At 45.9% G+C, this 27,951-nt stretch overlaps 2 protein-coding genes across 7 annotated transcripts; both read left to right on the top strand.

The window, feature by feature from the left end:
• The first annotated feature begins 4,365 nt into the window (after positions 1-4,365).
• Positions 4,366-7,656, top strand: LOC101758031 (phospholipase D alpha 1). The gene is made up of 3 exons (XM_004956790.3): positions 4,366-4,508; positions 5,021-6,920; positions 7,025-7,656. The coding sequence occupies exons 1-3, from the start codon at positions 4,386-4,388 to the stop codon at positions 7,474-7,476; spliced, it is 2,475 nt and encodes an 824-aa protein (XP_004956847.1). The 5' UTR covers positions 4,366-4,385; the 3' UTR covers positions 7,477-7,656.
• Positions 7,657-7,991: 335 nt separating this feature from the next.
• On the top strand, positions 7,992-20,305 carry LOC101757112 (kinesin-like protein KIN-7I). Of its 6 annotated transcripts, none has more exons than XM_022823822.1 (31): positions 7,992-8,211; positions 8,316-8,405; positions 9,802-9,920; positions 10,236-10,349; positions 10,441-10,522; positions 10,600-10,667; positions 10,738-10,812; positions 11,319-11,464; positions 11,554-11,656; positions 12,033-12,113; positions 12,200-12,268; positions 12,352-12,411; positions 12,496-12,657; positions 12,924-12,980; positions 13,372-13,599; positions 13,745-13,918; positions 13,993-14,097; positions 14,309-14,398; positions 14,543-14,692; positions 15,210-15,323; positions 15,406-15,492; positions 15,597-15,800; positions 15,892-16,059; positions 16,769-16,975; positions 17,076-17,165; positions 17,244-17,381; positions 17,645-17,748; positions 18,252-18,321; positions 18,760-18,879; positions 18,957-19,028; positions 19,710-20,305. In XM_022823822.1, exons 1-31 carry the CDS (start codon positions 8,085-8,087, stop codon positions 19,941-19,943), a joined length of 3,708 nt encoding a protein of 1,235 aa, XP_022679557.1. In that variant the 5' UTR covers positions 7,992-8,084; the 3' UTR covers positions 19,944-20,305. The 6 variants fall into 6 exon arrangements, with proteins under 6 accessions (XP_022679557.1, XP_004956846.1, XP_012698900.1 ...); XM_004956789.2 differs by having other exon boundaries at positions 13,742-13,918; positions 18,826-18,879; XM_012843446.2 differs by having other exon boundaries at positions 13,742-13,918; positions 18,823-18,879.
• Positions 20,306-27,951: the final 7,646 nt, after the last annotated feature.

The raw sequence follows: 27,951 nt of genomic DNA, 5'->3' as shown, positions 1-27,951 counted from the left end.
GTCATTAGGACTAGCGTGTTTGCAAGATGTACCTTTGTAGGTGTTTTATAGGTACCAAGGATGAAATACAAAACCATCAAATGATAAGAAAAAGAAAGACTTAGAAGAATTCTACTCCAACGGTCACAAAAACACATGAAGACTTAAAGCGAATCCTGCTGAAGATTATGCATAGACACAATCCACCGATTCATTCAGTGGTGATCAAGTATGGTCACCGAATCAGTCGGTGACAAGATGGACTGAAGCAGGGCCAAGAATGTGTACTGTGTGCACCGACACATTTGGTGAGCATAGTATGCTCGCACCGAATCAATCGGTGCTGTCGGCTCGGCTCATGATCGGCTTAGATTCGGCTCTGGAACTTCTTGAAGTTATTTTAATTCACACCGATTCATATGGTAGGTACTGGAGCGGAGCAGTGAATTAGTCGATGAAGTGGGAAGCAGCGACTCAGGGGCTTCACCAATTCATACGGTGATGGACAAGGAAGGACACCGAATCAGTCGGGACAAAGGGCCCAGGCGTCAGCGGCTCAATAGCTACCTTGAGGGAGACCACTGACTCATTCGGTGGTGCACAGCAGGGGGCATCGAATCAGTTGGTGACCACGGCTTCTGTGACTATTGGAGCAACGGCTAGTTTTTGAGGTTGGCTCTATTTATACCCCAATGCCCGGTCATTTGAAGAGTGTTAGAGCTTGAAGAAGCTATAGGCTTGTTTCTTACATACACACAAGTGCTCTATCCACTAAAATGCTAAAGAGAATAATAAGGCAATCAACATAAGGCCTAGGTCTTGATTAGCGCTAATTTAGGCCTATTAGCGCATTGCTTTAGGGTTTAACCTAGAGTTAGACGTGGTTGGATACCTCCTTTGTATTAGTGCTTCCGCACACCAAGAGTTGTAAATCCGGGGCCTGTAAATCTTGCGAGACCCTCCAACCGCGTTTGTGGAGTGGCCACCGATGCTTGTGATAGGGAGGAGAGGACCTAGGTGTTTTGCCAAAGCTCTACCAAGTGAAGAGCGGCAAGGAGCATCCGGGAGAGGCTAGGCGAAGACCCACTTGCGCGTGGGAAAGGCCCGTCAGGTATCCTACAGAGTTACTTGACCGGGGAGTTTATGCCCTTACGCGAGCATTCCCTTTGAAAGGGGCTCCAACAACAAGGACCAGTGGAAAGCTTTGCTTTCCAATACCTCGGTAAAAATCGCCGCGTCGCCATGCTGGGAGTTTGCCTTCTCTACCTCATTTAACTTCCGCATTTCTTATTGCACTTCCATTCCGCATTTACCTTTCCTAGAGTTGTCATGTGTAGTTTATATAATTGGAACCTAGGGTGAAAAACTTTTTTTATGGTAGAGATAGCAACACATAGAAAAACCTAGTGCACATCTAGATAGATTTTGGAATAGGTTTTTGAAGTTAGTTTTTAGAACACCCGGTTCACCCCATCAACCGAGCTAGCCTCAGTTTCCTGTGTGCGTGCACGTAGAGAAAGAAACGTGTTAAATTCATACTTCAAATAGGACACCAAAATTTAAGATAAGAGAACCCAATCAGATGTACAAGTACACAACCACGTTCCAACTAATAAGTTAAACTCATTTAACATGGTTTTTTTTGCCTTTGATGAAAGGGTACGGTTTGAAGTTAGACTCGAACACACGAAAGTTGTTTTATTTTGTTAGTGGTGTGTATCATTAAAGCATTGCGAAAAAAAAGAGAGTTCAGCATCTATGATTATGTAAATTTGTTGTGGATGTACAGTTTGTGCTCTTGGATGCGTGATGTTTCAGATTTCGCCGTTATAGATGTGCATAAGCGGATAAAATTGTTGAGTGGAGTGCTAGGACTTCTAAGGCATGTTCATTCATTTGGTGTGTTATGTCTGAATGGGGAAGTTGTTTCGCTACGCATATGTCCTCTTCGGAGACGATACTCTGCTCCTTCCATGGCACTGACATCATGGAATCAATAAAGCCAACCATGCTCTATTGTTCTTGAGGCAATGCTACATCTCTCTTTGAGCAAATTGCGCTAACTTGAAAAGTTTCAGTGTAAAGAAACCGCGAAATGAGCAACATCATATGCAAAGAACAAAATAGAAGAAAAAGGTGCATTTTATTTCCCTATAGATCATGATACGTACATGAGGTCAAATCAATAATCTAACTATACTTGTGCACCTAATATCTCACAAAATTGAAGTACCCACATCACATCAGGATTACTGGAGGATTGCAAATTGGCACCGCTGCTGTGTTGTGTTTAGAGACAAAATGGCATGCACCCGACTATTGCATTTGTGGGCGTTGATTTAGAAATCCCCTAGCTCCACTACCTGGAAGCATGAATTTGACATGCATGATAAAACCGCATGCCTTCTTGTAATCATTAATCCTCAGAGCACAAAATGAGACAGATGATCTGAAAGCCACAATTTGCCACAATTTCGGTGAGATATTTATTGATCTAAGCATCAATCCAAGCTTACTGGCCATTTTTCACAAGGATCAATAAATATCTGCTAAGAACGGCCGGTTTTTGACAATGATCACCGGCCGGTTCTGCTAAGAACGTTGCCCCTGCTTTCATGCCATTCTGCAGTGCTGGTTGCAATCGAATCTAGCCACCTAGGACTAAGAAGTGCTGGATGTCTGCATAATGCATCCACCGCAAGATGCTGTGTGGCTTATGTTCCTGCTTGGACCACTACCGTGTTCATCACTCACTGCTCCATTTCAATATGCTAGTGATGCTGCTTGACCAGTAGTCGTCGCTTACAAGCCGTATGGTCTTTGTATCAGCAGCTCAAGTGAACCTAGATGTAGTGCTCGTATTATATTAGTTGTCCTTGTTTCTTTGTGTAATCACAATTTTTATGGCTCTAGGCTTGCGCTTGTAAACTTCGACCTGTTATGAACGACGTATAGGAATATGAAGTAAAGAATCAAGTCACAGAGGAGACACATGATTTAACGTGGAAATCCCCTCCGATGTGAAGGGGAAAAACCACGGGCACCAGCCAGCAACAATCTCACTATCTCAAGAGTTTTGGGTTACACGCCTATGGCGGCTTACAAGAGAATCAAGTCTCCATGAAACCCTAGCAAGGGTGTATATACCGTACCGCGGGGGCTCCGCCCCCCGCACCCCCCCCCCGAGCAGAAGGGCGAGACCTGATGGGCTGGGCCTCCGCTTCGCTCCGTCAGAAGCCCGGCCTATATCCTGTAGTGAATTTGGAGCAACTCCAACAAACTCCACCTTGAGACAAATTCATCTTGTATCATAAATCAACCCTTCATCCTGAACATAACAAAGATAGAAAACCATTGGTGCCAACAATAGTCTCTTGGACTATCTAATTAAACCAACTAAGCTTGAGCACAGCTCAAACTTAGCAACAGGAACAGGCTTTGTCATCATATCAACAGGATTATCATAAGTACTAATCTTGCATACCTTCAGCTTACCTTCTTCAACCACATCACGCACAAAATGATACTTGATATCTATGCTTAGTTCTCTCATGGAACATCTGATCTTTAGTGAGGTAAATTGCATTTTGACTGTCACAGTGCAAACTTATGCAAGATTCAACTCCACAAAGCTCAGCGTACAAACCTTTCAGCCAAATTAATTCTTTGCACGCTTCACTAATAGTCATATATTCTGCTTCAGTAGTAGACAAAGCAACAACTGACTGTAAAGTAGCTCTCCAACTCACAGCATAACTGCCAACAGTAAACACATAACCTGTAAGTGATCTTCGCCTGTCCAGATCAGCAGTATAATCAGAATTCACATAGCCAATAAGACCCTTATCAGTTCTTCCAAACTTTAAACAGGAATCTGCTACGGGCCTCCGCTTCGCTCCGTCAGAAGCCCGGCCTATATCCTGGAGTGAATTTGGAACAACTCCAACAGACCCATCTTGGGGTACTTTCTTCTATAAACTTGACACACAAAGCTTTTGCATGTTATCAAAAAAGAGAGAGGGGACTTCGCATTCTCAAAATCATAAATCCGGACCAAACTTGATGCAAGTACAGGCACTGATGCTTACGAGTTCAAGAAAACGTCCTCTTCCACGTTCCAGTGCCTTTTTCTAACATGTTGCACGGACTTATTTTTTCCTGATGACCAGCAAACGTCCATGTGATTCCATGGAATTTATCAAATCTAGCGGGAAATTTGGTATTGGACTTGCTGGAAAAGCATAAACAAATGGTACTGACGACGGAAAGTGACTGAATCGAGCGCCAACGTATGTGGCCGTCTTCCTTCCCTTTGAGGCTCTGCCAAGTCGGAAAGACGGCTATAAAAGCTCAGCCACGCGCGGGAAAGGGAAGCCGGCACAGCGGGCCGATCGAGCACGCCAGGCATGGGCTCTCAGGAAGAAGGAGGCGGCGCCGCTGCTGAGGTCATCTACCTCCATGGCATCCTGGAGGTGACGGTGTTCGAGGCCGAGCACCTCCACAACGCCATCCACGGCCGGATCATGGAGGTAAATTTGAATCGACAAATCGCGCCGTGCTGACATCCACGCCTCTGTTTCATTTTCTGCTCTGTTTAAGTCGCAGTAGCTTCTGCCCCGTAGCGAGCTGTGCTTTGCTTTGTACTCATGGCTTGCTTCTGAGCTAATGGATTGGCCGTCAAGGATGCTCTCCCTTTTTCGCAGTTCGTGGTCACCTACTGCCACTGACTGTTCGCATATTATCCTGGCGAAACGCGAACGCATCGTGCACCATCTCTTGAATTAACAAATCAACAAGTTAACCACTGCAGATCACTGGTCTAACTGTGAAAATGGGCCAATGCTTATCTTGCTGTCACGGTTTAAAACCAATGAAGAAATTTTCGTAAAATTGTCTAGTGCACATAGGCTAATGTCAGATCGAAACAGAGTGAAAGATTTTTTATTTTTTATAGACAGAACAGAGAGAACGGACTTTCAGCTCGTGAAAGATTCCGTTCGTGGCGATCAATGATGACGCGACTTTGTTTGATGACGGACAGGCCGCGGAGAAGCTGCAGGAGACCATGGGCGTGCACTGCCTCCAGCACAGCCGGCTCTACGTCGACGTCGACGTCGGCGCGGCGCGCGTGGCCCGCACCCGCGAGGTGGAGTTCCACCCCACCAGCCCGGCCTGGAACCAGTCGTTCCGCCTGCACTGCGCCTACCCCGCCGCCGCGGTCACCTTCACCGTCAAGAACCAGCACCTCATCGGCGCGGGCGTCCTCGGCGCCGCCTCCGTGCCCGCCGCGCGCGTCGCCTCGGGGCAGCACGTCGAGTGCTGGCTCGACCTCCGCGGCGGCGAGCACGCCCACGAGACGCACACCCCGAGCCTCCGCGTCCGCCTGCACTTCTCCGACGTGGAGCACGACCCGTCCTGGGGCGCCGGGATCCGGCTCCCGGGGTTCGCCGGCCTCAAGCCCGCGTTCTTCCCGGAGAGGACCGGCTGCCGCGTCACGCTGTACCAGAACGCGCACCTGTCCGACGCGTTCGACCCGGGGGTCCGCCTCGCCGGCGGGCGGGCGTACCGGCCGGCGCGGCTGTGGGAGGACCTGTACGCCGCCATCCGCGACGCGCGACGGTTTGTGTACGTGGCCGGGTGGTCGGTGAACACGGGGATCACGCTGGTGCGCGACCCGGGGCGGATGGTCCCGGGCGCCGAGGGCGTCACGCTGGGCGAGCTGCTGAAGCGGAAGGCCGACGAGGGCGTGGCCGTGCTGGTGATGCCATGGCAGGACAACACGTCCGTCTCGTTCCTCGGCAACGCAGGCCTGATGAAGACGCACGACGAGGAGACCCGGAGGTTCTTCGAGGGCACCGGCGTGCGGTGCTTCCTCTGCCCGCGCAACGCCGACGCCTCGCTCACCGTGGTGCAGCACGTCGAGACCAGCGCCGAGTTCACGCACCACCAGAAGACCGTCACGCTCGACGCCGCCGCGCCGGGGGCCGACGGCGGGCGCCACGTCGTCAGCTTCATCGGCGGGATAGACCTCTGCGACGGCAGGTACGACGACGAGAACCACACGCTGTTCCGGGCCCTCGACACGACGTACCTCCACGACTTCCTGCAGAACAACTACAAGTACGCCTGCCTGCAGCGCGGCGGGCCGCGGGAGCCGTGGCACGACGTGCACTGCAGGCTGGAGGGCCCCGCGGCGTGGGACGTGCTCACCAACTTCGAGCAGCGGTGGAGGAAGCAGGCGCCGGAGGACATGCGCGGCTGCCTGCTCGACTTGAGCCCGGCGGCGCTCCCCTACCCCGCCGGCCTCGACGACGACGACGGCGCCGGCTCGTGGAACGTGCAGGTGTTCCGGTCCATCGACGACGCGTCCGTTGAGGGGTTCCCCTCCGACCCGGCCGAGGCCGCCGCGATAGGGCTGACGTGCGGCAAGGACGTCACGGTGGACCGGAGCATACAGGCCGGCTACGTCGAGGCCATCCGTCGCGCGCGGCGATTCATCTACATCGAGAACCAGTACTTCCTCGGCGGGTGCGCATCGTGGGCAGAGGACCGGGACGCCGGGTGCCTCAACCTGGTGCCCGTGGAGATCGCGCTCAAGGTCGCCGCCATGATCCGGCGCGGGGAGCGGTTCGCGGCGTACGTCGTGACGCCGATGTGGCCCGAGGGGGTGCCGGCGGGTGAGGCCGTGCAGGCCATCCTGCTCTGGAACAGGCGGACCGTGGAGATGATGTACGGCATCGTCATGGAGGCCATCGACGACGCCGGGCTGCGCGGCCAGGCGCACCCCTGCGACTACCTCAACTTCTTCTGCCTCGGGAACCGGGAGGCGCCGCTCCCCGGCGAGTACTCGCCGCCGGAGACGCCGGAGGAGGACACAGACTACTGGCGCGCGCAGGTGAACCGCCGGGGGCCCATCTACGTGCACGCCAAGCTCATGATCGGTACGCGCGCTGTCTTCAGCTTCTCTTGCGTTGTCATCATCATAGAGCTCTCAGTCGTCTAACCTCACTGTCTCGTTTGTTGTCACAATCTTGCTCGATCGCAGTGGACGACGAGTACGTCATCGTCGGCTCGGCGAACCTGAACGAGCGTTCGCTGGCGGGCAACCGGGACAGCGAGATCGCGCAGGGGAGCTACCAGCCGGCGCACCTGAACGGGCCGTGCGGGCGGGCGCGGGGGCAGGTGCACGGGTTCCGGATGTCGCTGTGGCACGAGCACTTCATGGGGCGCCACGCCGGCAACGACGGCGGGGCCGTGTTCCTGGAGCCCGAGAGCGTGGAGTGCGTGCGGGCGGTGCGGCGAGCCGCGGAGCGGCTGTGGGACGTGTACACGCAGGACAGGGTGGAGGACCTGCCGGGCTACCTGCTGCCGTTCCCGATAACCGTGTCGGAGTTCGGCGAGGTGGGCGACCTGCCGGTGGACGGGTGTTTCCCGGACACGAGGGCGCCGGTGAGGGGGAGGAAAGCGGTGAAGCTTCCTGACATTCTCACCACCTGAGAATTTGAGATGGCTCTGCTTTGGCAGTCATAAGGACCTGATAGATATGCTTAAAGAAATCTTCCTTCCCAAAAAATGTTATGCAAACTTCAATGTTATGTTATCTAAGGCCCAATACACACACAATATTTCCGTTTGCTGGAATGGAAATGGGGAGGTTCCTCGATTCAAAAAAAAAAATTCCAAGGCCCAACTCAAAAGTTTTTGTACGATCGTATCATGATTTATAAAATAAAAATAAAATATAAAAAACATGGAAAATATTTTTTTACAAACAAAACAAGAAGAAATTTAGTTTCTTTTTTTTTTGAGGGCGAAGAAATTTAGTTTCGTCTGGAAGAAGAAATCTATTGCTCTTTGAGGGACAATCCAAAAGGCCTCATAATGGACTGGGCCTTTTATTGACACGCGGACTGGGCTTTTTAACTCACAAAAGGGCCTGACTGAACTCGGGCACATCAGCAGCCGCCCTCTCTCTCCTCCACGGTCATATTCTCACCAAGCGGGAAAACCAAAAATCGAAACCCAACCTCCCAAAATCCCCAAGCCCCAGACCCCACCGACGCTCCCGTCCTCCCCGGCGCCTCCCCGACCCGCGGCGGCCGGAGATGGAGCGGATCCACGTCGCCGTGCGCTCGCGGCCGCTCTCCCCGGAGGACGCGCGGAGCAGCCCGTGGAGGATCTCCGGCAACACCATTGCACACTCCGCACAGTCCTTCACCCGCTTCGAATTTGGTGAGGAGCCTCCGCCCTTCCGCCCCCGCGCTTTGGCTTCGCTTCCCTGCCGTTTGATACTGTGGGCGATTCCTGATTGGTTGAGCTCCCCGTCGTTCTCGCAGACAGGATATTCGGCGAGGAATGCCGCACCGCCGAGGTCTACGAGACTCGCACCAAGCGCATCGTCGATTCCGTGGTCCGAGGGTTCAATGGTAATCTCGTTTCCTCTGTTTGCTGTGGTTGTGTGGTTGTTAGTTCCCAGGGCGAACAAGTTGGGTCCAATTGCTATGTTGTACTATGTCAGGCTATTAGGTATTCGCTCCACTTGCTATAGCTTTAATGTGTGTTCTATTGCTGATTATGGGTGTTGCTACTCAGTGGAGAGGCAACACCCCCTGAAATCAACTGCTCTGGCACTGTAATAAGCACGTCCATGCTCTGAGATTACATTTAATATGCTGATGAGGGTTGATGAGAGGCTGCTGCTCGCGGGGAGAGGTGAAGAACGTGCTTATTTTTGTAGAATGTGCCTCCAGCACTGTAATATGCGATCTTCAGCGTACTGCAGACAGGCAACAGCCCATGGGATTAAGTGCTCCACTATCCTTTGATGAGATCCCTTTCCTTGACTTTATTTACCATAGTAGATAAATCATCAGCCATCTGGTTGAACAACTATAGGGAGAGAAGATCCTTTGTCTCAAACCCATAAGTTGTGGATTAACGACCAATCTTGCCATTGATTTTGGTGCTCACTCTGCCAGTTTGCCCCATTGTACTGTTTCCATAACCTCACTTGCGCTAGGTAGAATGAAATCCACACTTTCTCCACAACTTCCTCAAGTCATAGTCCATTTTTAGTCCAGCTTTAGGATAATACCTCTTCCTTTATACTTCTTCAGCTCATGAATCTCATTCTCATGTAGTATGACTACACATTCCATGATACTACTACATGAGAATGAGATTCGTGAGCTGAAGAAATCTAAAGGAAGGGGTAGTCATACTACCTTGATATGTGGCAATTTTTCAGTGACCTCTCGTCATCTCTTTTAACCCCACCTATTGAACCATTGGAGTATTTTGGAGGTGCTACGGTAGTTAGTCCAGTCATTTTGAGTATGATATATATATTTTTGGTAATGGTAATACATGCCCACCAACATTAGTTGAATTTGGGTTCTTAGCCATTATTTGAAGTCTTGATTGCCTCATGTTAAGTTTTAGTTTATTATTGTTATGGTTATCTTGTCAGGAACCTAGATTGTCTCTAGTTGAAGAACAAAAGTTGTTTCTAGTCTCGTAGGACTGCAGGCTTCTAGCTGTCACTAATCTCTATACCTAGGAACCATGGGACAGTGCTATGCTGTTTGGCTTCCAGTTACTGTGGTGTTCATTGTTCAGCAGGTCCAATGTTGTTTATCTGCATCTCCGACTGTATGTTCATATTTATTCTCTTTACCTTTTCTTTCCTTTTTTATGTTGTGCTGTTTCTTGTCTACTTAGTTGTGTTTCTCAGTTCTTCACACAAAAGAATTTTCTCAATCAATCGGACAATTTGCTGAGTCAATATGCATTGAAATCAATTGGTCTCTTTCATTTTGACAGGCACTGTTTTTGCATATGGTCAAACTAATAGTGGGAAGACCCACACGATGAGAGGATCCACCAATGAACCTGGAATAATACCACTTGCAGTTCAAGACTTATTCCAGCGCATTGAAGAGGTTGATTCTACATCTCGGTTTTCAAAAAAGATTACTTTAGTGTACACTATGAGAATCAAGCGAGAGCTATTTTTTTCTAGCTGCTGCATGCTGCTAACATATTCAATTAATGCTTAATTTGTGTGCAAAAGATTTTAGATTTAATTTCCCCTGAATCCTATTAGGACTTGCTTAATGTGTTTTACAAAAGGTTGCTTAGCATAGTCCTTTGTCACTTTTTTCTTTAATTCTCATAAATCCTACTTATTGAACCTTGCCCGAGTTTCTATTATGCTGTGTATTCTGTTTGGCTTATTTGTTTTTGCTATCGTGTAGCATATGGACAGAGAATTTCTTGTCCGGATGTCTTATATGGAAATTTACAATGAAGACATTAATGACCTTCTTGTGCCAGAACATCGGAAGTTGCAGATTCATGAGAGTAGTGAGGTAAACGTCCCATCTTTTAATATGAAATTGACAACTAACACTGTTTTTAAATAGTTGTCTTATTGTTACATGTTGCTACTTTTGATTGAAGAAAGGAATATTTGTTGCTGGTTTAAGAGAAGAGATTGTTACATGCGCGGAGCAGGTCATGGATTTTATGTCTTTTGGAGAATGTAAGCTTTCTTGAAGGTCTGCTGGTTCAGTTAATCTATAATTCATTCTTCTTAATAAACTGTTAGCAAAATTGCAGCTCACCGGCATATTGGAGAGACAAACATGAATCTTTACAGCAGCCGTTCTCACACTATATTTCGCATGGTATGCTTATATTCCTCTGTATTATTTTCCACTGGATCGCAACTTTGATTCTTATGCTTTTAATGTCCAGGTAATTGAGAGCAGAGAAAAAGGTGATGACAATGAAGTTGAAGATTCTTGTGATGCTGTACGAGTATCCGTATTGGTATGTGCAGTTACCACTACACTCTCCAGTAAATAATGATTTTTCTATTGGAATACATGTGGTTTGTCTTTAGATTGGTTAATCATATCGTTACAGATATTTCAGATTGGGAATTGTATTTGTCGATTTGTGTTGAATCTTCATATCTATTTGTTCTCTTAGGCTTGAGCACAGTTAAAAAAAAGGCACAAAATGAGTAGTGAGCACATGCCTATGAAATTTGTGACTCTTTCTGCCTTGTAATCAGTGAACAGGGAGATGGGTGTCTTTAAAATGTTGCAAAAACTAAATGATTCTCGAAGATGTAGTCATGTCTATTCTTGAGTTGGTACAGCATCAACTGAAATGAACACCTTTGTAAAACCTGAAACATCATAGTTGTTTTTTAGGACCACTGTCTGAAACATCACTTATTTGTGGCTGGAGGGAGTACTTATTTAACTATCGATGTATAAGATTCAGGTTTCTTGTTTTGCTTCCATTTATGTGAACAATCCACATTTCAGAACCTTGTCGACTTAGCTGGCTCAGAACGAGCTGCAAAGACTGGTGCAGAGGGTGTGAGGCTTAAGGAGGGTTCTCATATTAACAAAAGTCTCATGACTCTTGGTACGGTTATAAAGAAACTTAGTGAAGGCATAGATGGTCAAGGGTAAGTTATTAATTTTTTTTACTAGCAAAGCCTAACTTGTTTTGATAATTTTTTTTCATGACTGCTTTAGTAATGGATTTTATTCTCAGCGGACATGTCCCGTACCGTGACAGTAAACTGACAAGGATATTGCAGCCTGCTCTGGGTGGAAATTCTAACACAGCTATCATCTGTAATATAACACTTGCACAGGTATGCCATATCTCATTATCTGCTATCAATCGAGTTCTCATGTTGTTTGCACTGTTGGGTGATGGAAGGAGAAAAATGTACTATTCGTTTCACTTCTGCAAAATTGTATCCTGAAGTATGAACTACTGAAGCATTTTCTGTTGCATATTAGTAATACGTGCTCATTTTGCTTACTGATTGATGTTGTGTTGTGGACATTAAGTTGAAAGGTGCTATTACCTTTTCTTTTACAAACTTTTCACATTTAGTTAACAAGTCAAATTGAGTATTCTGACATGTCATTAGCCAACAGCAAAGAGCAATCATTATAGTCTTAGAATTAATACCTTTGTTATTTGTGTCCTGGTAAACTATTTATTTTATATTTTGTATGTAGGTCCATGCTGATGAGACAAAAAGCAGCTTGCAATTTGCAAGTAGAGCATTGCGTGTAACAAATTGTGCATGCGTTAATGAGGTATCAACATATTTCTGTTGCCAGCTAGATTACTATTGCTATTCATCGTGCTATAATTACATAAATTCTATGTTATATATTTGCAGATTTTGACAGATGCCGCGTTATTAAAACGCCAGAAGAAAGAAATAGAGGAGCTCCGTGCAAAACTTAGGGTATGTCTTAAAGTGTTTTAAAGCATTAAATCTATACACTTCACAGCTTCAAAATACAAACTTACAATCCTCTCTGTTCTTAGAACTCTCAAAGTGATCATTGGGGCGAAGAAATTCTGAATTTGCGGAACACGCTACTGCAGGTTGCTTTCTCAAGCATTTCTTTTTTCCATTCAGTGATTCATGACTATGTAATACATCAAGTAATCTTATCATTATTTTTCTAGAGTGAACTGGAAAAGGAAAGAATTGCTTTAGAGTTGGAGGAGGAAAAGAAAGCTAAAGAGCAGCGTGACAGACGCTTGATTGAACAGGCAAAGAAAATTGAGAATCTTAGTTCATTGGTATTAAATTCAGAGAGAGATGACAGGAGTACTGCTTTTAGTAAGGTTAGTTGTCACAATTTATTTATGTAATATGTAGCAGTTGTACAAGGCTATGAACAGCATGGTTGTTCATTGCTTCCTTCCAATTTTTCTTTATAGGTGTTCTTTCTTTTCTGCTGATAACATGAAGTAAAATCTGTTTAAACTTTAGAGTTTACAGAAATTGCCATGCGGCGCATGCCTCTTTTATACAGAAGACCAACAATGTAGCACTATTCTTTTAGTCTACTAATAGCTTTTTCTTAAGAAAAAAATTCTTCCTTGAACAGGACAAAAGAAGGGTAACATGGTGTCCTGGACCAAACACAAGGCAAATTGGTATTGAGGTATAATTATAAGTGATGCTTTTCAACATGTTCAATTTGGCATTCTGAAAGTCTACAGGCACATCTTTTGTTTTTGGATGGCTCTGCAACATTGTTAGTTCTGACCCCTTATCGTTATTGAAATGTTATTCAGAAAAAAGTCTTGCCCAGAATATTAGTCTAGATGTTCTCTCTCTGTGAATGCTTTTGCTTTTCATCCTTTTTCTTAGGGTGGATATGTGGATAATAGATAACATATGCGGTGTGGTGTCATTTTTCAGGGTGCATGCCATACATATATTCATATCTTTGTTTCCGTTCATATCAAATCATTGTAAGAGTATTGGAATTTATGCATAAGATGTCTGGTTGTGTTAAGAACCTCTTCTCAGTATTTGTACGTAATATCCAGGTTTTAGGACCAGCTGCAGAAGGTCGTGCAAGCAGCACAGTTAGAAATGAACGCAATATGGGAATACCGCCGCGTTTTGAAGAGTTAATGCAAGGAAGCTATGCAAGTAATGATGAGCCTAGTTCTGGCGCTTGCTCATCTAGTGATATATCCAAAGACAGTGAAGATGTTTCTCTTCCTGACTCACATGCTTTGCTGCATGTTACCCGAAGAAAGCCAAATACAATGGTGATTAATTCTGATGCTTCTAGTTTTCAGCTTTTGGCCTTTTATAATACGAAATACCTAATCAAGTTGGATTTCACTTTCTAAAAATAGTTTGCAATTTTTTTTATTACACATCTGATTGCTGAATACATGGTCTTGCCAGAAGAAATCAGATCAGGAGCAATTCGGGGGGACAACTGGTGAACTAGTAATACCCCAGGACCCTTGTGATGGGAATGATGCTCTGCAAAGTCAGGAAAGCACTGCGTCTTGTGTAGTTAGTAGCTTATCTGCTCGAGAGTCCGAAGCCATTTTTGTCATTAAACAACTTCAAGATCAGGTGCTAGTTTCCCCCCTAGTATCATGCTGCTCTAAAACGAAAAAAAAATAAGTATTTGAATAAATCCCAAGCAGATCAAGTTGTTGGAGGCAGAGAAGAGTTCTATTCAAACTAATTTGGATGATGTTCTTGAGTTGGCAACTCAACAGAAGACCTCGTTCAGTGAGAAGTATGAAGAGGTAAATGATGCTACACTTTAGAAATTAAAAGTTACTCTTGTGTGTGTCCCTAATAAATGCAACATTCGATTCAAGCTGTTACACTCTAAACAATCCGTAAGAAAATTTTACCCTCATTATTTTGCCACGATTGCATGACAACTTTTTCAATGAAATCTGTGCTTTACCTTGAAGCTGTTCTTACATTCTATACGACTTTGTCTATCTGCAGCTTCAGCAGAATGCTCTAGCCGCACAAGAACAAGCAAAGGTTGCTAACGAGAAGCTCTCCACACTGTCTGCTAATGTAAAATCCAACCAGGTACTTTGTTACCCTCTTCTTTTTTGTAAAAGAAACCATAGCTAGGAATTTATTTTATTTCCATCTTCCTGCAACCGTTTCATGTTATAGCCTGAATTATTACATGCTGGATACATGTGTAAAACATTTTTCTGCAACTTCCAGGAAGTAGCATACGGATTCCTCAGTAATGTATTGATGGAGACTCGAGGAATAACTTTGGAGACAGATCAGTTGGGAAACTCAGTTGATAGTGCTCTTTCTTTTATTGATGAACTTTGTCAGAATCTCTTGACTATGGCACAAGGCATTCTTGTATGGTTTCTCTCTTTTTGTATGACAGGATTGACAGCATCTCCAATTTTCTTGAATAATCATGTCATTTAGTTAAATTAACTATCTTATTCGATGTTCAGCATTGAGTGTCAACAGGCATTTTAGTCCATAATATACTTTAGCCCAGTGGTTTGGTTTAGAGATGCAAATACTCAATCTGGTTTTCCCTGTAAATATTTTCACCTATATGCTACTATCCTACTACCGTGAAGAAATATAATGTGAATGGCTAGTTGGCTGCCATGATCTTTGAAGGTTGTGGAACAATTGCATTGCAATGTTACTGTTATAATTTACAAGCTTTGAAAATTCCTACATGCAGTCTAGTGAAAATGTCTCATCAATGGAACACTCTATAATGCTAATTATTGATTTCCAGTAGATTTATGCATGCTGACTTAGTGTGGTACTGCATTTATTTAACCGTCTCAACATACTTTCCAACTTTCATTCGTAGTACACATATATAATTGATGTGTAATTTTGCTTTCCATAGGAAGTAAAGCACTCAGCTCATGAAGATATTACACAGATCGGTTCTATGATTATGGATTATGAGAAACTGTTGGCCTGTTTGATGGAAAAATTCTGCAAACTTGAATCAGAGAAGGTAAATTCCGATTATCTTTCCTAATGCACTTAAGTTTTAAGCAGTTCTATTTTTCTTCAATGTTACTCTCATTTGAATGCAGAAACTATTAGAGGAACAATCCCAAGATCAACAAAATGAAATTGATAAACTGAAGTCCAGTCTGGAAAGCTGTGAGAAGGCCATAGATGTTTGTTACTGACTAAGCTCTTTTCAATTATTTATTTCCTATATCCTAATTCCAAACATATAATTTTCATTATTTGTGGCCTAAAACAATTTACTTATACTCAGGACTGTACTCTTCAACATGAACTGGAGAAGGACAGCATTCTCTCAGATCTCCTAAACCTCCAAAAGGAAGTATCGACCTTGTCATCATCTTCTTTGATGAAAGAAAAGGAATCTATCCGAAAGGAACTTGATAGGACTAAAGCAAAGTTAAGAGAGACTGAGAACAAACTTAAGAATTCCATTCAGGAGAAAATAAAACTTCAGGTTGGTTATCAACTTATCGGTATAATAAATTTTATTGCCACTTAAAGGCCAGCTGTTTCTGATGTACGAACGATACATGTTCTTTTACTAGAGTGAAAAAGCAGAGGCCCACAAAGAAGTTAAGAAATTGCAAAGCCAGAGAACTTTGCTTGAACGTGATTTACGGAAACGTGACTCAGTCACTGTTGACAAAAGGCATGAGCTGAATTCCATGCCACAGGAACTCGCTGAAGTTTTTGATCAAGCTGTCCAGATGCAGGTATTCCTTATTCTTTGCAAATACCACATTTTTCTAGGGTGTACTGTCGTTGTGGCTTACATACTGGGTCACATTTCTTGCATTGTTTATACATTATAGAAACTTTGGCTTTAGTAGTGACTTAGATTTTTTCCTTTGAGATCATATCTGCTAGAGAACCAAGCAATAGTTCGGCTGGTAGAGCTTCATGTTGAGAGGATACCCACTTAGGCTCGAATCTGGGTGCTTTCACAGTTTGCGTGGGTACCTCCCTAAAGGGTTCGAGTTGCATTCACCGACCAGTTCAACCCAAAAGCTTAAACTGATAGAGAAATGTATGCACTTATACTTCAACACCCACCTCACATGCAAACATGAAAATAGGAGTCGGCTGTAATTATTTTTAATTGCGGCTGCCAAGATTCGAACTCGAGATCTCTAACCTTATATCACATTGAGTTGCGTGCACTGACCAGTTCAATCGGAAGACTTAACCTGATAGGGAAAGGTGAGCAATTCACTTTTACGTCGATAGGTTCAGTACTCCCCTAACTTTGGGGCAAACCCAGGCAGAGTCCCCTCTCTTTAAGGCAAAGCCAGGGATATGTCTTCTCCTGTGGCTGAGTTTTTTTATTATACATTCTGAGAGCTATAACATAGTACAAAGTCTCTTTCTTTCAGGAGCTTTGTGGCCATGAATCTCATTTTTCTTTTTTATTTTCATATTCAGGAGGAGTATCAAAAGCTTGAGGTGCATGCTTTTAATATGGAGACGGAAATTTCTTCTTTACAAGAAGCTTTAACTACTTCAATCGCTGAAAAGGATGAAGCATTGTCTAAAGTGGAGCTTATGACATCAGAACTAGAAGATCTTGCGAATAAATTGAATTCATCTGAATCAGAGAGGAACTCATTAAGCGATGAGATTGCACTTCTGGTACAAAATATGTCTTTGCAATATCTTTGACTTTATTGCTGTTGTGCGCCCTTTTTCTCTACTCACTTTTTCAATCATGAAACTATCTTTTGCGATGCAGACCAAAAAATCAATTGCGTCCGAATCTATTCTTAAAAGATTGGAGGCTTCTTTCAATTCTGTATCAAGGGAAAAGGAAGATATGGGAATGGTAAAGCACTATAATTTTATCCATTTAGATGTTATGTGAAATTATTTTCATTTTGTTAAAATGAAATGTGAAATGCAGCAACTTACTGATGCCCTTCTGGACATGGAGTCTGAAAAATCAATTTGGACAGCAAAGGAGAGGGCATATCTAGAAACTAATCAGAGATTGAATATTTGCCTGGATGAGAACCGCAAACTTTCAGAAGATTTGATTAAGGTACCTGTATCTTTGACAGAGTCACATGTTTATTTCCCATAACTTATGCATCTACCATGTCCAATTTGCTTAGCTGGGCATTGCCCAAATGGCTTCCGGAGGGCTTAAGGTTGAATGTAATTCCATGTTATTTTTCACCAATAATAACATTGTTAAGTTGGTTTACAGAGGGGGGCTTTAGGTTTAATATATATTCCGTGCTCTTTACTACTGATACTCCAGCGAACTTCTGTATTAACTAAAATATTGTAATACACTGCTAGGTGAGGCAAGAGCTGGTGTGTTGTAGAGAACGGTGCAGAACTCTGGAGGAAAAACTGGCTCTTTCCCTGGAGGGTGACATGAATGAGAAAGGAATAAAATGCTGGTCAGTCTTCTCATCGAATTTTTTCCAACAAGGCATCTGTGTGGATGAGCTTCAGTGTTGTTTGACTGAAGGATTAACATGATATGTATGAGCTTGTACATGGGTTGTTTGTAATGTTTTTATATCATCATTTTTAACATGAGTCTAGAAAGGTTTCCAAGTTTTAGAAAGAAACCCTGTTAATGGGAGGTACTTTCAAAATATAAGAACATATTCGATTGATTCTGCTTTGCATCAAAGCTGCAATTTTTTTATTGATGTGCTCTGAATCATTGGGCATCCTTTTTAAATGTTTCAAGATGATTTTTAGAAGGCAAACAACCAGCAGATTATAATAAACTTAGATATTTTTGCAAAGTCGATCAATAACGGGTTCTGGGCAACAAGTGCATGTTTAACATAATGGGTCTAGTAGAAGTGTGCATGTTATTTTAGACAGAAGATGCATTTGCAAATTTGCATAGGCTCACTTACCACTGACAGTAGAATGTCACATGGTGCAGCGAGGCTTGTAAAGGATCCGACCAAGCTGTGGAGAAAGGAAGAACCATTGATGGTGCTATAGGTGAAAATGTAAGTCTTGTAGTCTCTGTTATTTTGCTCTAGTTCTCTTTGGCGCTTCAAAGTTTTTGAACATTATGAACCCATTTTTTTCTCGCCTCCTGCGTGTCATTGTGTTAAGAGCGAAAAGGGGGCTAAGAGTAAGGAAAAAAAACTCGTGACCAAGGATTGACTAAGGTCCTAAAGATAGGGTGCTGATCCCCTTTGCTCCAGCCCAATCTCCGCAGGCACGCCTCCTCGATTTCGTTTATGACCCACTGCACATGGGGCTTGTTTTGTTGAACACGCAGTCCCATATCCACCAGACCAGACCCCTTACCTTGCACTGAAACCATATAAAATGATGTGTTTTACATCATATTAATAATACTAAATGCGAGTTATTTTTCCAGGGAGTGCAAATTTTGGTAGGTTTATTTTCTATATTTCTGTTGACTCCATTTTGAATAGGAACTTCAGAAACAACTTTTGATGATTACCGAAGAGCGTAATAGTTTACTTTCTGAGACACAGCAGATGAGGTTAATCGTCAATGAAGCAGAGGTTTTGAAAGAGAATTGTAACATAAAGGCAAGTTCTTTTATTTATTACTAAAATTCAGTTAACTCACTAAACCTAACTTGTTTTTGGTTGCTTTTCTTATGTAGTTAATACATGCCAAAGCTACAGTAGATGAGTTGAGCTCTAGGATATCTGTCATGGAAGTCAATATGAAAAATGTAAGCACTTCTGGACTTATTGTTGCCAGCTACTCCCTCTGTTTCAAAATGTAGGTCGTTTTCGATTTTCTACATACATAGGTTTTGCTATGTATCTAGACATAACTCTATAGCAAAATCTATACATCTAGAAAAGCTAAAACAACCTACATTTTAAAATGGAGGGAGTGTAGATTAAGGTTATAAGGAGTTTGGGTTTCATTTTAAAAAAAGGTTGCTGGTTGCTTTGTATCTTTATCACTACCGCATTATGAAAATAAATTCATGGCTATGTGCAAGACTCCAACTGGATCCTATAAAAAAGCATCTCCATGTTTTATTGCTCTCGTTTCGTTTTGATAATAGTAAGCAAGTATTTTGGAACACATCTTTGAATACTATTTTCGTATGCCCAACATCCCCCCCGTAGGTCGAGTTTTTTTTTAATGCCCAACATGAAGTTCTGAACATGGAGATATTGTTTTTGGATCAAATTTTGAATAATTTTACTGGGTCCTTTATTAACCGGAGTTTTCACTATGTTTCATGTCATTTAATTTTCAAAGGAACTTGAATCATTTTTCCCAGTTGACCTCTCAAAAATTGTTCATCAACATGCTGATCTTCAATAACAATTTTTTAGCTTCAGTAACTAACCAGTTATGTGGAAGCACATATCGCATAACATTCTTGCGATTACAGGATGCTGTGGCTCATAACAAAGAGAAGACAAAGCTTCGCATGCAGATTCGGTGGCTGGAACCACAACTTGAAGCCCATCGCGGACAGCTCAAAGAAGCGGTGGATGAGATGAGGATCATGGACGCCAAATACCAAGAGGCATCCACCATGCTGAAGAAGGAGCTTTCTCAGAGCTGCCGCGAAGTTCTGAGGTTGAGAGAAATGCTTAAAGAATCACAGGGCACTCGAAACTGACATTGAAAGTTTGTTGCGTCTTCTTTTGCGCAGCTCGCGTATCAGAAATGTAAATATGTGTGATCGACCATGTGGAAGGCACCTGGTACTGCCTTACATTCCAGAAAGGCTTGCACACCTTCGCCCTTCACTGCATAAGCAACTGAGGACCAGAGCGACTACTGACCTCTGACCAGCAAGGGTATGTATGGGTGCATTTTGCTCTGTCAAAACAGGCCCAGAATATACCCCCTTTCTTTCTTTCTCTGTTTGCTCCAAATTGTAACAACTACGAAGCAATACGTTTGATGTTGAGTTTTGTAGAGGTTAACCAACCATGCGATGTGAGTTGGAAGCTGAAGCAACAATCCCGGTTTCATGCATCCATATCTATCCTTGTGTCCGATAGGATTAAGTGTTTTAGATCTCTTGTACCGAGATTGGATGCCCATGTCCCATGGATCAGCAGAGTTGCGGATCTCATATATCGTTTGCAAGTGCCAAGGGAGTCATCGGCCAGGTTAGAAAAGGCTGGATACTATCATCATTCTGAAAGCCTAGCTGGGCACGGTCGGATGGTAGCTATCGATTGTTGTTTGGTTCTTTGTGTGCAGGACAGGACGGTGTTAGTCAGATGCTCAAAGCAAGCCTCCCTGTAGTTCAGTCTGTATCTGGCTGGGTATTCTAGCAGGATTAAGAAAGCTGGTCGGGAATCAGACTCATCTTCTCCACTGGCGATGATGAAACTGCGCTCCATTGTCTCACTCACATCGCAAGTCCTGGAAGCAGCTACCAGAAGATAGCCTTGGGAGTTGGGACACGCACACTGCCTGGTCACCACGCTTATCCAATCGCCCCTCCTCTCCCTCCTCAATGATCCCATCTGACAAAGGGAAAGCGCAGTGCAGGGTGAGATCAACAGAGGCGTGGGGCGGACGGTCATGATTCCCGCAATCACGCACGCATGCCTGCGCCCGCGCCCGCGCCCGCCCCGCTCGGACCTACCAGTGACCGCGCGCGCCTAGGCCGCACGGCACGGGCGCGTCATCACTCATCACGGCCCCCGTGCGATCTGGACCGTTCGGTCCGAGACGTCGGCGGCCGGGATCTCGCCGCCGGAGAAACTAAACCGGCCGAGCTGGCGCCGGTATACTACAGTGTCAGCGGTGGGGCGCGCTCAGCTCCGGTCCCGTGCGCCAGCAGATTCACGAATCATGACCGCCCGTACGAGAAAGATCCTGCGCGGATCTTGCACGGCTCGCCTGAGGTTAACACGCGGGCCCTCCCCAGGCCAGTTGCCTGCCGGCCCCCCGCGTGTCTGCACCAGCGTTCCCAGTTCGCGCGTGACGTGAGACTGCTTGCTGGTGCTGGTAAAGCTCTCCCCGTGGCACTGCTCTACCTGTGCAACGAACGAAGGGAAGTGGGTGCAGTAGCTGATAACTAATCACGTGTGTTAAGAGCCTAGCTATGGTGAACGTCTCAACTCTAAACGATGGAGGAAATTCGAAATTCCATGGCGGTGATCGGAGCGGGCGCGACGCCGCACGCATGATGGCGCTTTATGCCGCGGCCGGCCCAGCGCAGGCAGCGGCAAACTCCGAGGAACCAAGGATTCGGTTGGCGACGACGATCGTCCGTGGAGAAACGAGCAGCGGTTACAGTTGCAAAATCTCGTAAATCTTACCTACACCAGCACATCTAATTAAGTAGATGATGTAATTTTTTTTTCATAATAACTAACTAGGACTAAAATCCTTGAAGGCTTTAGTTCAAGTTTGTAAGACCAATCGGCATTAAAGGATCACCGTACCAACCGGAACCAAATGTGACTCTACAAATGCACCGGAGCTTTAATCCCAGGTAAAAAATAATCGAGATTTTCGTTGGGATGGAATGTCGTTTTTGCACTGTGATGGTCCGCTGCGATCGAGGGCCATCGATGGATCTGGCGTCGAGCTCGAGCCCCTAGCTAATAAGCTTGACCGTGCCGGACCCCGGTGACCGGGCAAGGAGCGTACTACGTCTCGCGCCGGCCGGCCCGCCGGCAATGATTGCTGGAGCGTCCGAGACCCGTCGCGTGCCGTGGCTGGTCCCTGCCCCGGGTTGGACCGTCCCTTTCCCGAGGCAAGACCACATCATGCAAGCAACGCGCGCGCGCGGAGCGGTACGGACGCGGCCGGACGGGCTTCGGTCTGGTTGCCCGTCCCCGTCCCCGTCCCAGAAAGGCTACACCTACATGCAAATGCTCTGATCCATGCCCGTGAGGCCGTGACATGCCGTTCCGTGCGATGCACAGCGCTCCATCAAAACGCTCGCCTACAGTACAAGGGTAGTACAACACGCAAGCACGCTGATCGGACGTGCACGTCGATCGGCTGTAGCTAGAGACCACCCTGGTGTTGAAGTCGCCGGTGGACATGCACTTCGGTCCACGGGGCGCACGTGTGAGCACAGCGCCGCGGACGGGACGGCCGACCTCCGATCCCCACCCACCGCGCCTACGGGGCCACGCGGGCACGCACGGACGGGTGGAATGGTGGATGGACGACGGCCCATCGATCTCTCCGGCCGGCCGGCCAGCTAGCCGTGGTGACCGGTGGCCGACACGGACAGCCGCGCAAGGACGAGCGCCACACGTGTGGTTGCCCGCCTGGTTGGGGGAGGACGGTAGGCAAAGTGCCTTGTTCGCTCGCCGATCAATCACGCTCCGCGTTGCTTTCACTGTGCACGATCCAGCTACAGTGCCTGAAACTTTACAGCGGACCAAACTGTCTGGCCACCGTGGCGTCCGTCCGATCGGAGCTAACGGGCGCCTGTCACATATCAAAGGATGATCGCCACGCACCTGAATGGTCCGTACGTGGTTCTGCGCTGCGGCCACGGTTTCATGGATCAAATTCCAATTCTGAAAGAATGTGTATGTTTCAGGTTTAGATCCCATCTGAAATTATGCAGGGACACTTTCAGTCTGGAAAGAGCGAACAAAACGTACGGCCCTGCATTAAAGCAGCGGAAATGGTCAGCTGCCGATGTACAGTGCGTGTGGGGCAACATTCTGTTGGGCCGTCGTCCGTATATCCGAGCCTAGATTCTAGAGAGGGGCATGCAGAGAGGTGGGCAGCAGCCTGGTGAGGTCCCCGGCCGGCCGGCTTGCCGGCGAGAGATCGATCAAGCGTCCCGTCTGCATCATCCAACAGTTCTTTCCCGTCGACAGACGATCGATGGAGCCCGTACAAGAACGGGTGACCACCAAACAACGTCGGCTTCCGCTTGTCCCGGCTGACGGCTGTAAGTTCCAACCGGCTAGCGTGTTTGCCTACACACGCACGGACACGAGCCGGCCAGCTTTAGGGTAGCATCTAGGAGCACATCATCGATGTATGAGGTGTGGGCGCGGGCTGGATAGCTGGAAGATCCTTTTTACTGGGCGAAGTGCCTGGTGAGGTCGCTCTCCGCCTACACGACGAGGAGCAGGCAGCAGGAGAGGAGAGGTCTCTAGGGTTAGGTCGCCATGTTTGAGACACATTACCTTTATGCATGGTAGCTTCGCCCCCTTGCAGCTGGCATGACGTGCCACCTTAAGATTCGGTTGGAACGGGAGCGAATACGATGGAGCATTGGGTGCAATGGCCTGCGATACTCAGGGAATCGTAACTCTATACGGTTTTGAAATGTAAAGTGTAAATTTCTCCAACTTAAAGTTGGGCTCAGTTTGGATTGGTGGAGACAGATTTTAGACTGGACTATACACATATAAGCTATGTAATCAGTTTTTCGTACCATTCTTTGGTATCCACGTGAATACATTTCAGGAACATTTTCCAACTAAAATGAGACCTATAACTAGGGGATGTGGAATTGTGGCGGCCAAATGTTCTCGAGATTATTTACAACGCCCCTACTCCAGTCGTTGAATATACTTCAAGAATGAGGAAAAAAAGAGAAACATATGTAGTTAGTACTCCCTCCGTCCCAAATTATAGGTCGTTTTGACTTTATTAGATTTATAGACTTTGTTATGCACTTAGATATACCTTATGTCTAGATACATAATAATATCTATGTATCTAGAAAAGTCAAAACGACCTATAATTTGGAACGGAGGGAGTATAGTTTTTCTCAAGCCACGACGATAATGGAAATGGAAGTTGATGGAGTAGTACTAGCGCATCAACTTTTATTTCATCAAGAAAAAAAAGAAATGTATTGACTTGGTTGTTGGACCCCACTTTCACAGCAGCACCTGCGCCGGGCGGGCTCACCCCGTTTTCCTCCACGGGCCGCGCAAGAACCGCAGCAGCCCATAGCCCAGCCCTATAGAGACTGGAGAGTACACGCGCGGCATCGAACCCGACAGACAAACGAACCACGGCGCGCGCCCGCGCGCGAGGAGGAAACGTGAGACGTGTCTGCTTCTGGATACTGGATAGGAGGGGGAGCACGGGGGGAAGCCCAGACAGGGTCTGCGGGGAGGTCATATCGGCCGCGTTGCGTGCGCGCAGCGCCCGCCCGACGCGACGACGTGGCCAGACTACCGGGGATGTTTGATATGACGTGCTAAATTTTAGAAGTGTCACATTGGATGTTCGGATACTAATTAAAAGAATTAAATATGAGCTAATTATAAAACTAATTGCAGAATCCCTATACTAATTCGCGAGACGAATCTATTGAGCCTAATTAATCCATAATTAGCACATGTTTACGGTAGCAGCACATTATCAAATCATGAACTAATTAGACTTAATAGATTCGTCTCGCGAATTAAACTCCATCTATACAATGGGTTTTATAAATAATCTATATTTAATACTCTTAATTAGTATCAAATATTCGATGTAACAGATACTGAGCTGCTTCCAGCTAAGACCACCACGCCGCAGGCAGGTAGGGGCCAGAGCCGTGGCCAGGGTTGGCCCCGACTGGCCATTTATGGCCTGGCGTCTGCGCGAAGCAAACTACTCCCTCCGTAAAAAAGAAACTCTCCAAAATCGAGGAGTCAAACAATTTCAAATTTGATCAAATTTATAAAAAATATGAACATTTATATTTTTAAATAAATTTAGTATAAAAATGTATTTTATGATTAATCTAATAAACACTTATTTTATAAGTATTATTTTATATAAATTTAGTTAAAATTAAAATTATTTGACTCTACATTCTTTTTGAAACGGAGATAGTACGCCGGTCTACTCCTGCTGCGACGTAACCTCACGCCCCTCGAGGCCGCGCACACCCGACCAACCCAAGAAGCTGTGGCAAAAAACAAAAAGAAGAAAAGGAAGAAAACAAGCGAATCCGAGGAGGTATGCCACATGATATCTCGTCGCAGCGCATGCGCTGAGCGCATCACGCCGGGTGCCCGGCGGTTTCTTCCCGTTGGACGACGACGATGCAAGCTCATCGTTGGCGACGCCTCCCCTCCTGCTAATCCCAGCGTCTTCGATCGTACGGGTAGTTAGTTTGCTGTCAGATCTCGGCGATCAGCTGCCGCGTTCAGCTTTGGCCACTGCCCAGGGAGACCGGCCGGCCATGGCCAGCTCGATGCCTTGATCTGTGTTTGCTCCATCCACATGTCGAGCATGCACGAACTGTCCATCCACGCGGGGCCATGGCTATTGGACGCCGGGTACAGTCGCCTCTTGCGTTCTGGGTTCCGCCCGGCTTTTCCATGGCTGGACAAGGGTTGACATGCGTGCTCCACCGTGTTGACTTTTTCACACACAGCATGCATGGGGGCTCGTGCCGCCTAGTCAGCATGCCGGTCTAGTTGGGCAAGCAGCCAAGCACATTGGAGTGTGCAAGGGACCAACGGGCGTGCTGCGCCTTGGGGGTTTGACCTATCTCGAGGGCATTCGCGACTATAATGATCCGAGTTTTCGTCGACAAAAATAATCATCCAGAGTTTAGGCCAGGATAGGAAGAATTTGAACCTTGTTGCTTTTTCGTCGTCGTGGTGTCTCGGTCCCGGACCAAACAGTTTACACGCAACGTGTGAAACAAATCAAATAGCTAGCTAGTAGCACTCGTACGAAATCAAGTGGTTTTAAAATCTTGATCGCGGTCGGTGCGAGCTCTCATGGCGCCTAGTTTAATCAGCCACGGCCACGGCAACATCGGCGCCACCAAGCTTATGCCCCAAGTTGAACTACCAAATATTGGTCATGATCAAAACGTGAGCTAAACCAAATCATGTGACGAAATGCGTTTGGATTGTAACTAAACCAAATCTTGCCAAAATGTTAGTATGACATGTGGGATCCACATGTCATTTTTTTTACATCAAAATATGGTTAAGTCTTATTTTGTAGAGTTAACTGGGAGGAGTTAATATGTGTCAAACGATTTGAAATTAGGAGACATTAGCAGGTAAAGATGGTTTGCATCGGAAACCACATACCCTCTCCTAGCAGGCCATGTGTCTCTGGTGCCCTTCAGCTTTGCGCCAACGATTTGGTGAGCATTTTTGCCGCCCACAATTCGCTCGCGTCTAGCACTTGGGATCATTGGCAGCAGGTTGGCACGCCAATTTTTGGCAGTGATCCAAACACCTGCCAAATTGTGTGGGCTAACAAAAAAACTGGTAAGGTTAAGATTGGCACCCATCCAAACGTGCCCGCATTTGCTTGGTCCTCCGTGAGTTTCCCTCCGCGACCTACGCGATTCGCGGTGAATGTGCTCGGGCCCTGCACCGGGGAAACCCGGCCGCCTGCCGGTGCGTTGCATCTCGCAACGTGCTCCTGTCGAGGCACTGTCCCTGTAACCAACAACCCGGCCTTGCAACTGGTTTCTTAATCTTCCTGAACTAGTCTCCTCGCTACTACAAGCGTACTATGCTGTATGTTTCTTAAGTATATACAAAAAAAGTCCCAGCAAAAAAAAAACTAGCTTTCGTACGCACACTTGCGTGCCCAGATGCATCATTGCGGTGTCATGCATGCAGCAACTTAATCGGCCTGATTGATCTAGCTAGATTTGCCGGTGACCGGTGTGTTGTGGTCCATGCCATTGCCATGCAGCCTTTGCTTCGGACGGGAGAGCTGGTTGCGTCGCGGCAGCACAGTACAGTGCGATGTTAATCCACCACCTTTCTCGCGAGCTAATCATTAGCAGTTAATGATGATGGGCATCTTCGTTAACCCCGTGATAGCTCGCTTTGGCCTATCGCCGGCCCGGCCGCCCGGCCGGGTCCTCCACGCCAGAATCATTTTGCATGCATTGAAACTTGAAAGGGAGATGAATAGACCACACTTGTGTTGCTTGTACCGGTGCCCACCTGGTTATTAATGCCTGATCTGATTGCCAGCAAATTAAACTTGAGCTATTTCGGTGTCTGAATGTCGGTGCTTGCGTTTGTGTCAATTAGGGTAAACACGTATCCAGAGAAAAGAAAAGGAAAGATGTACATGATGCATTGCATCTGCTACTAGTACGCTCGTCACACTCTCAGTGTAGGACTGAATTTGCATCTCCGCAGGCACCTAATATAAACACACCTTCAAGGATTATTGCATTCGAAGATACAGACTCACTCCATCTGCCCCTATATCCAACTAGACACTCTTCCTTTTCAGGTCAATGCATACAATCAGTATATTTACACTCATCAATATATACAACTCTACGAGTCAACCAAACACATCCTATTTCACGTAGCATGGGTACGCATCTTAATTATATTATATTAAAATAAAGAGAAAAAAAAAAGAAGTGTCTTGTATCTGTAAAATGTCGGTAACGTTTGTGTCTAAAGTTATTAATCTCTTAATACGGTACTGCCATTTCATAAGTTCCCAACCTTGAGCTAAATAAGCTTACTACACCTTTTAACTTTACCGTGCCACGTCAATCCAACGTTGCAAAGTATACAAATACCGCGCGCCCACACCTTGAGTTGACTCCACCACAGTGCTGCTGTGCGTACGCATGCAATGCAAGGCCCCATGTTACACCCCGTCGGCACCAACCAAACCCATGCATATGCATGCACACGCTACACAACAAACGCGCCCCCCCCCCCCCCCCC

This window comes from Setaria italica, chromosome II, assembly GCF_000263155.2.
Source record: "Setaria italica strain Yugu1 chromosome II, Setaria_italica_v2.0, whole genome shotgun sequence".
Lineage (NCBI taxonomy): Eukaryota > Viridiplantae > Streptophyta > Magnoliopsida > Poales > Poaceae > Setaria > Setaria italica.
Note: the sequence above shows the minus strand (reverse complement) of the source record. Positions and strands in the feature narration are given on the sequence as shown.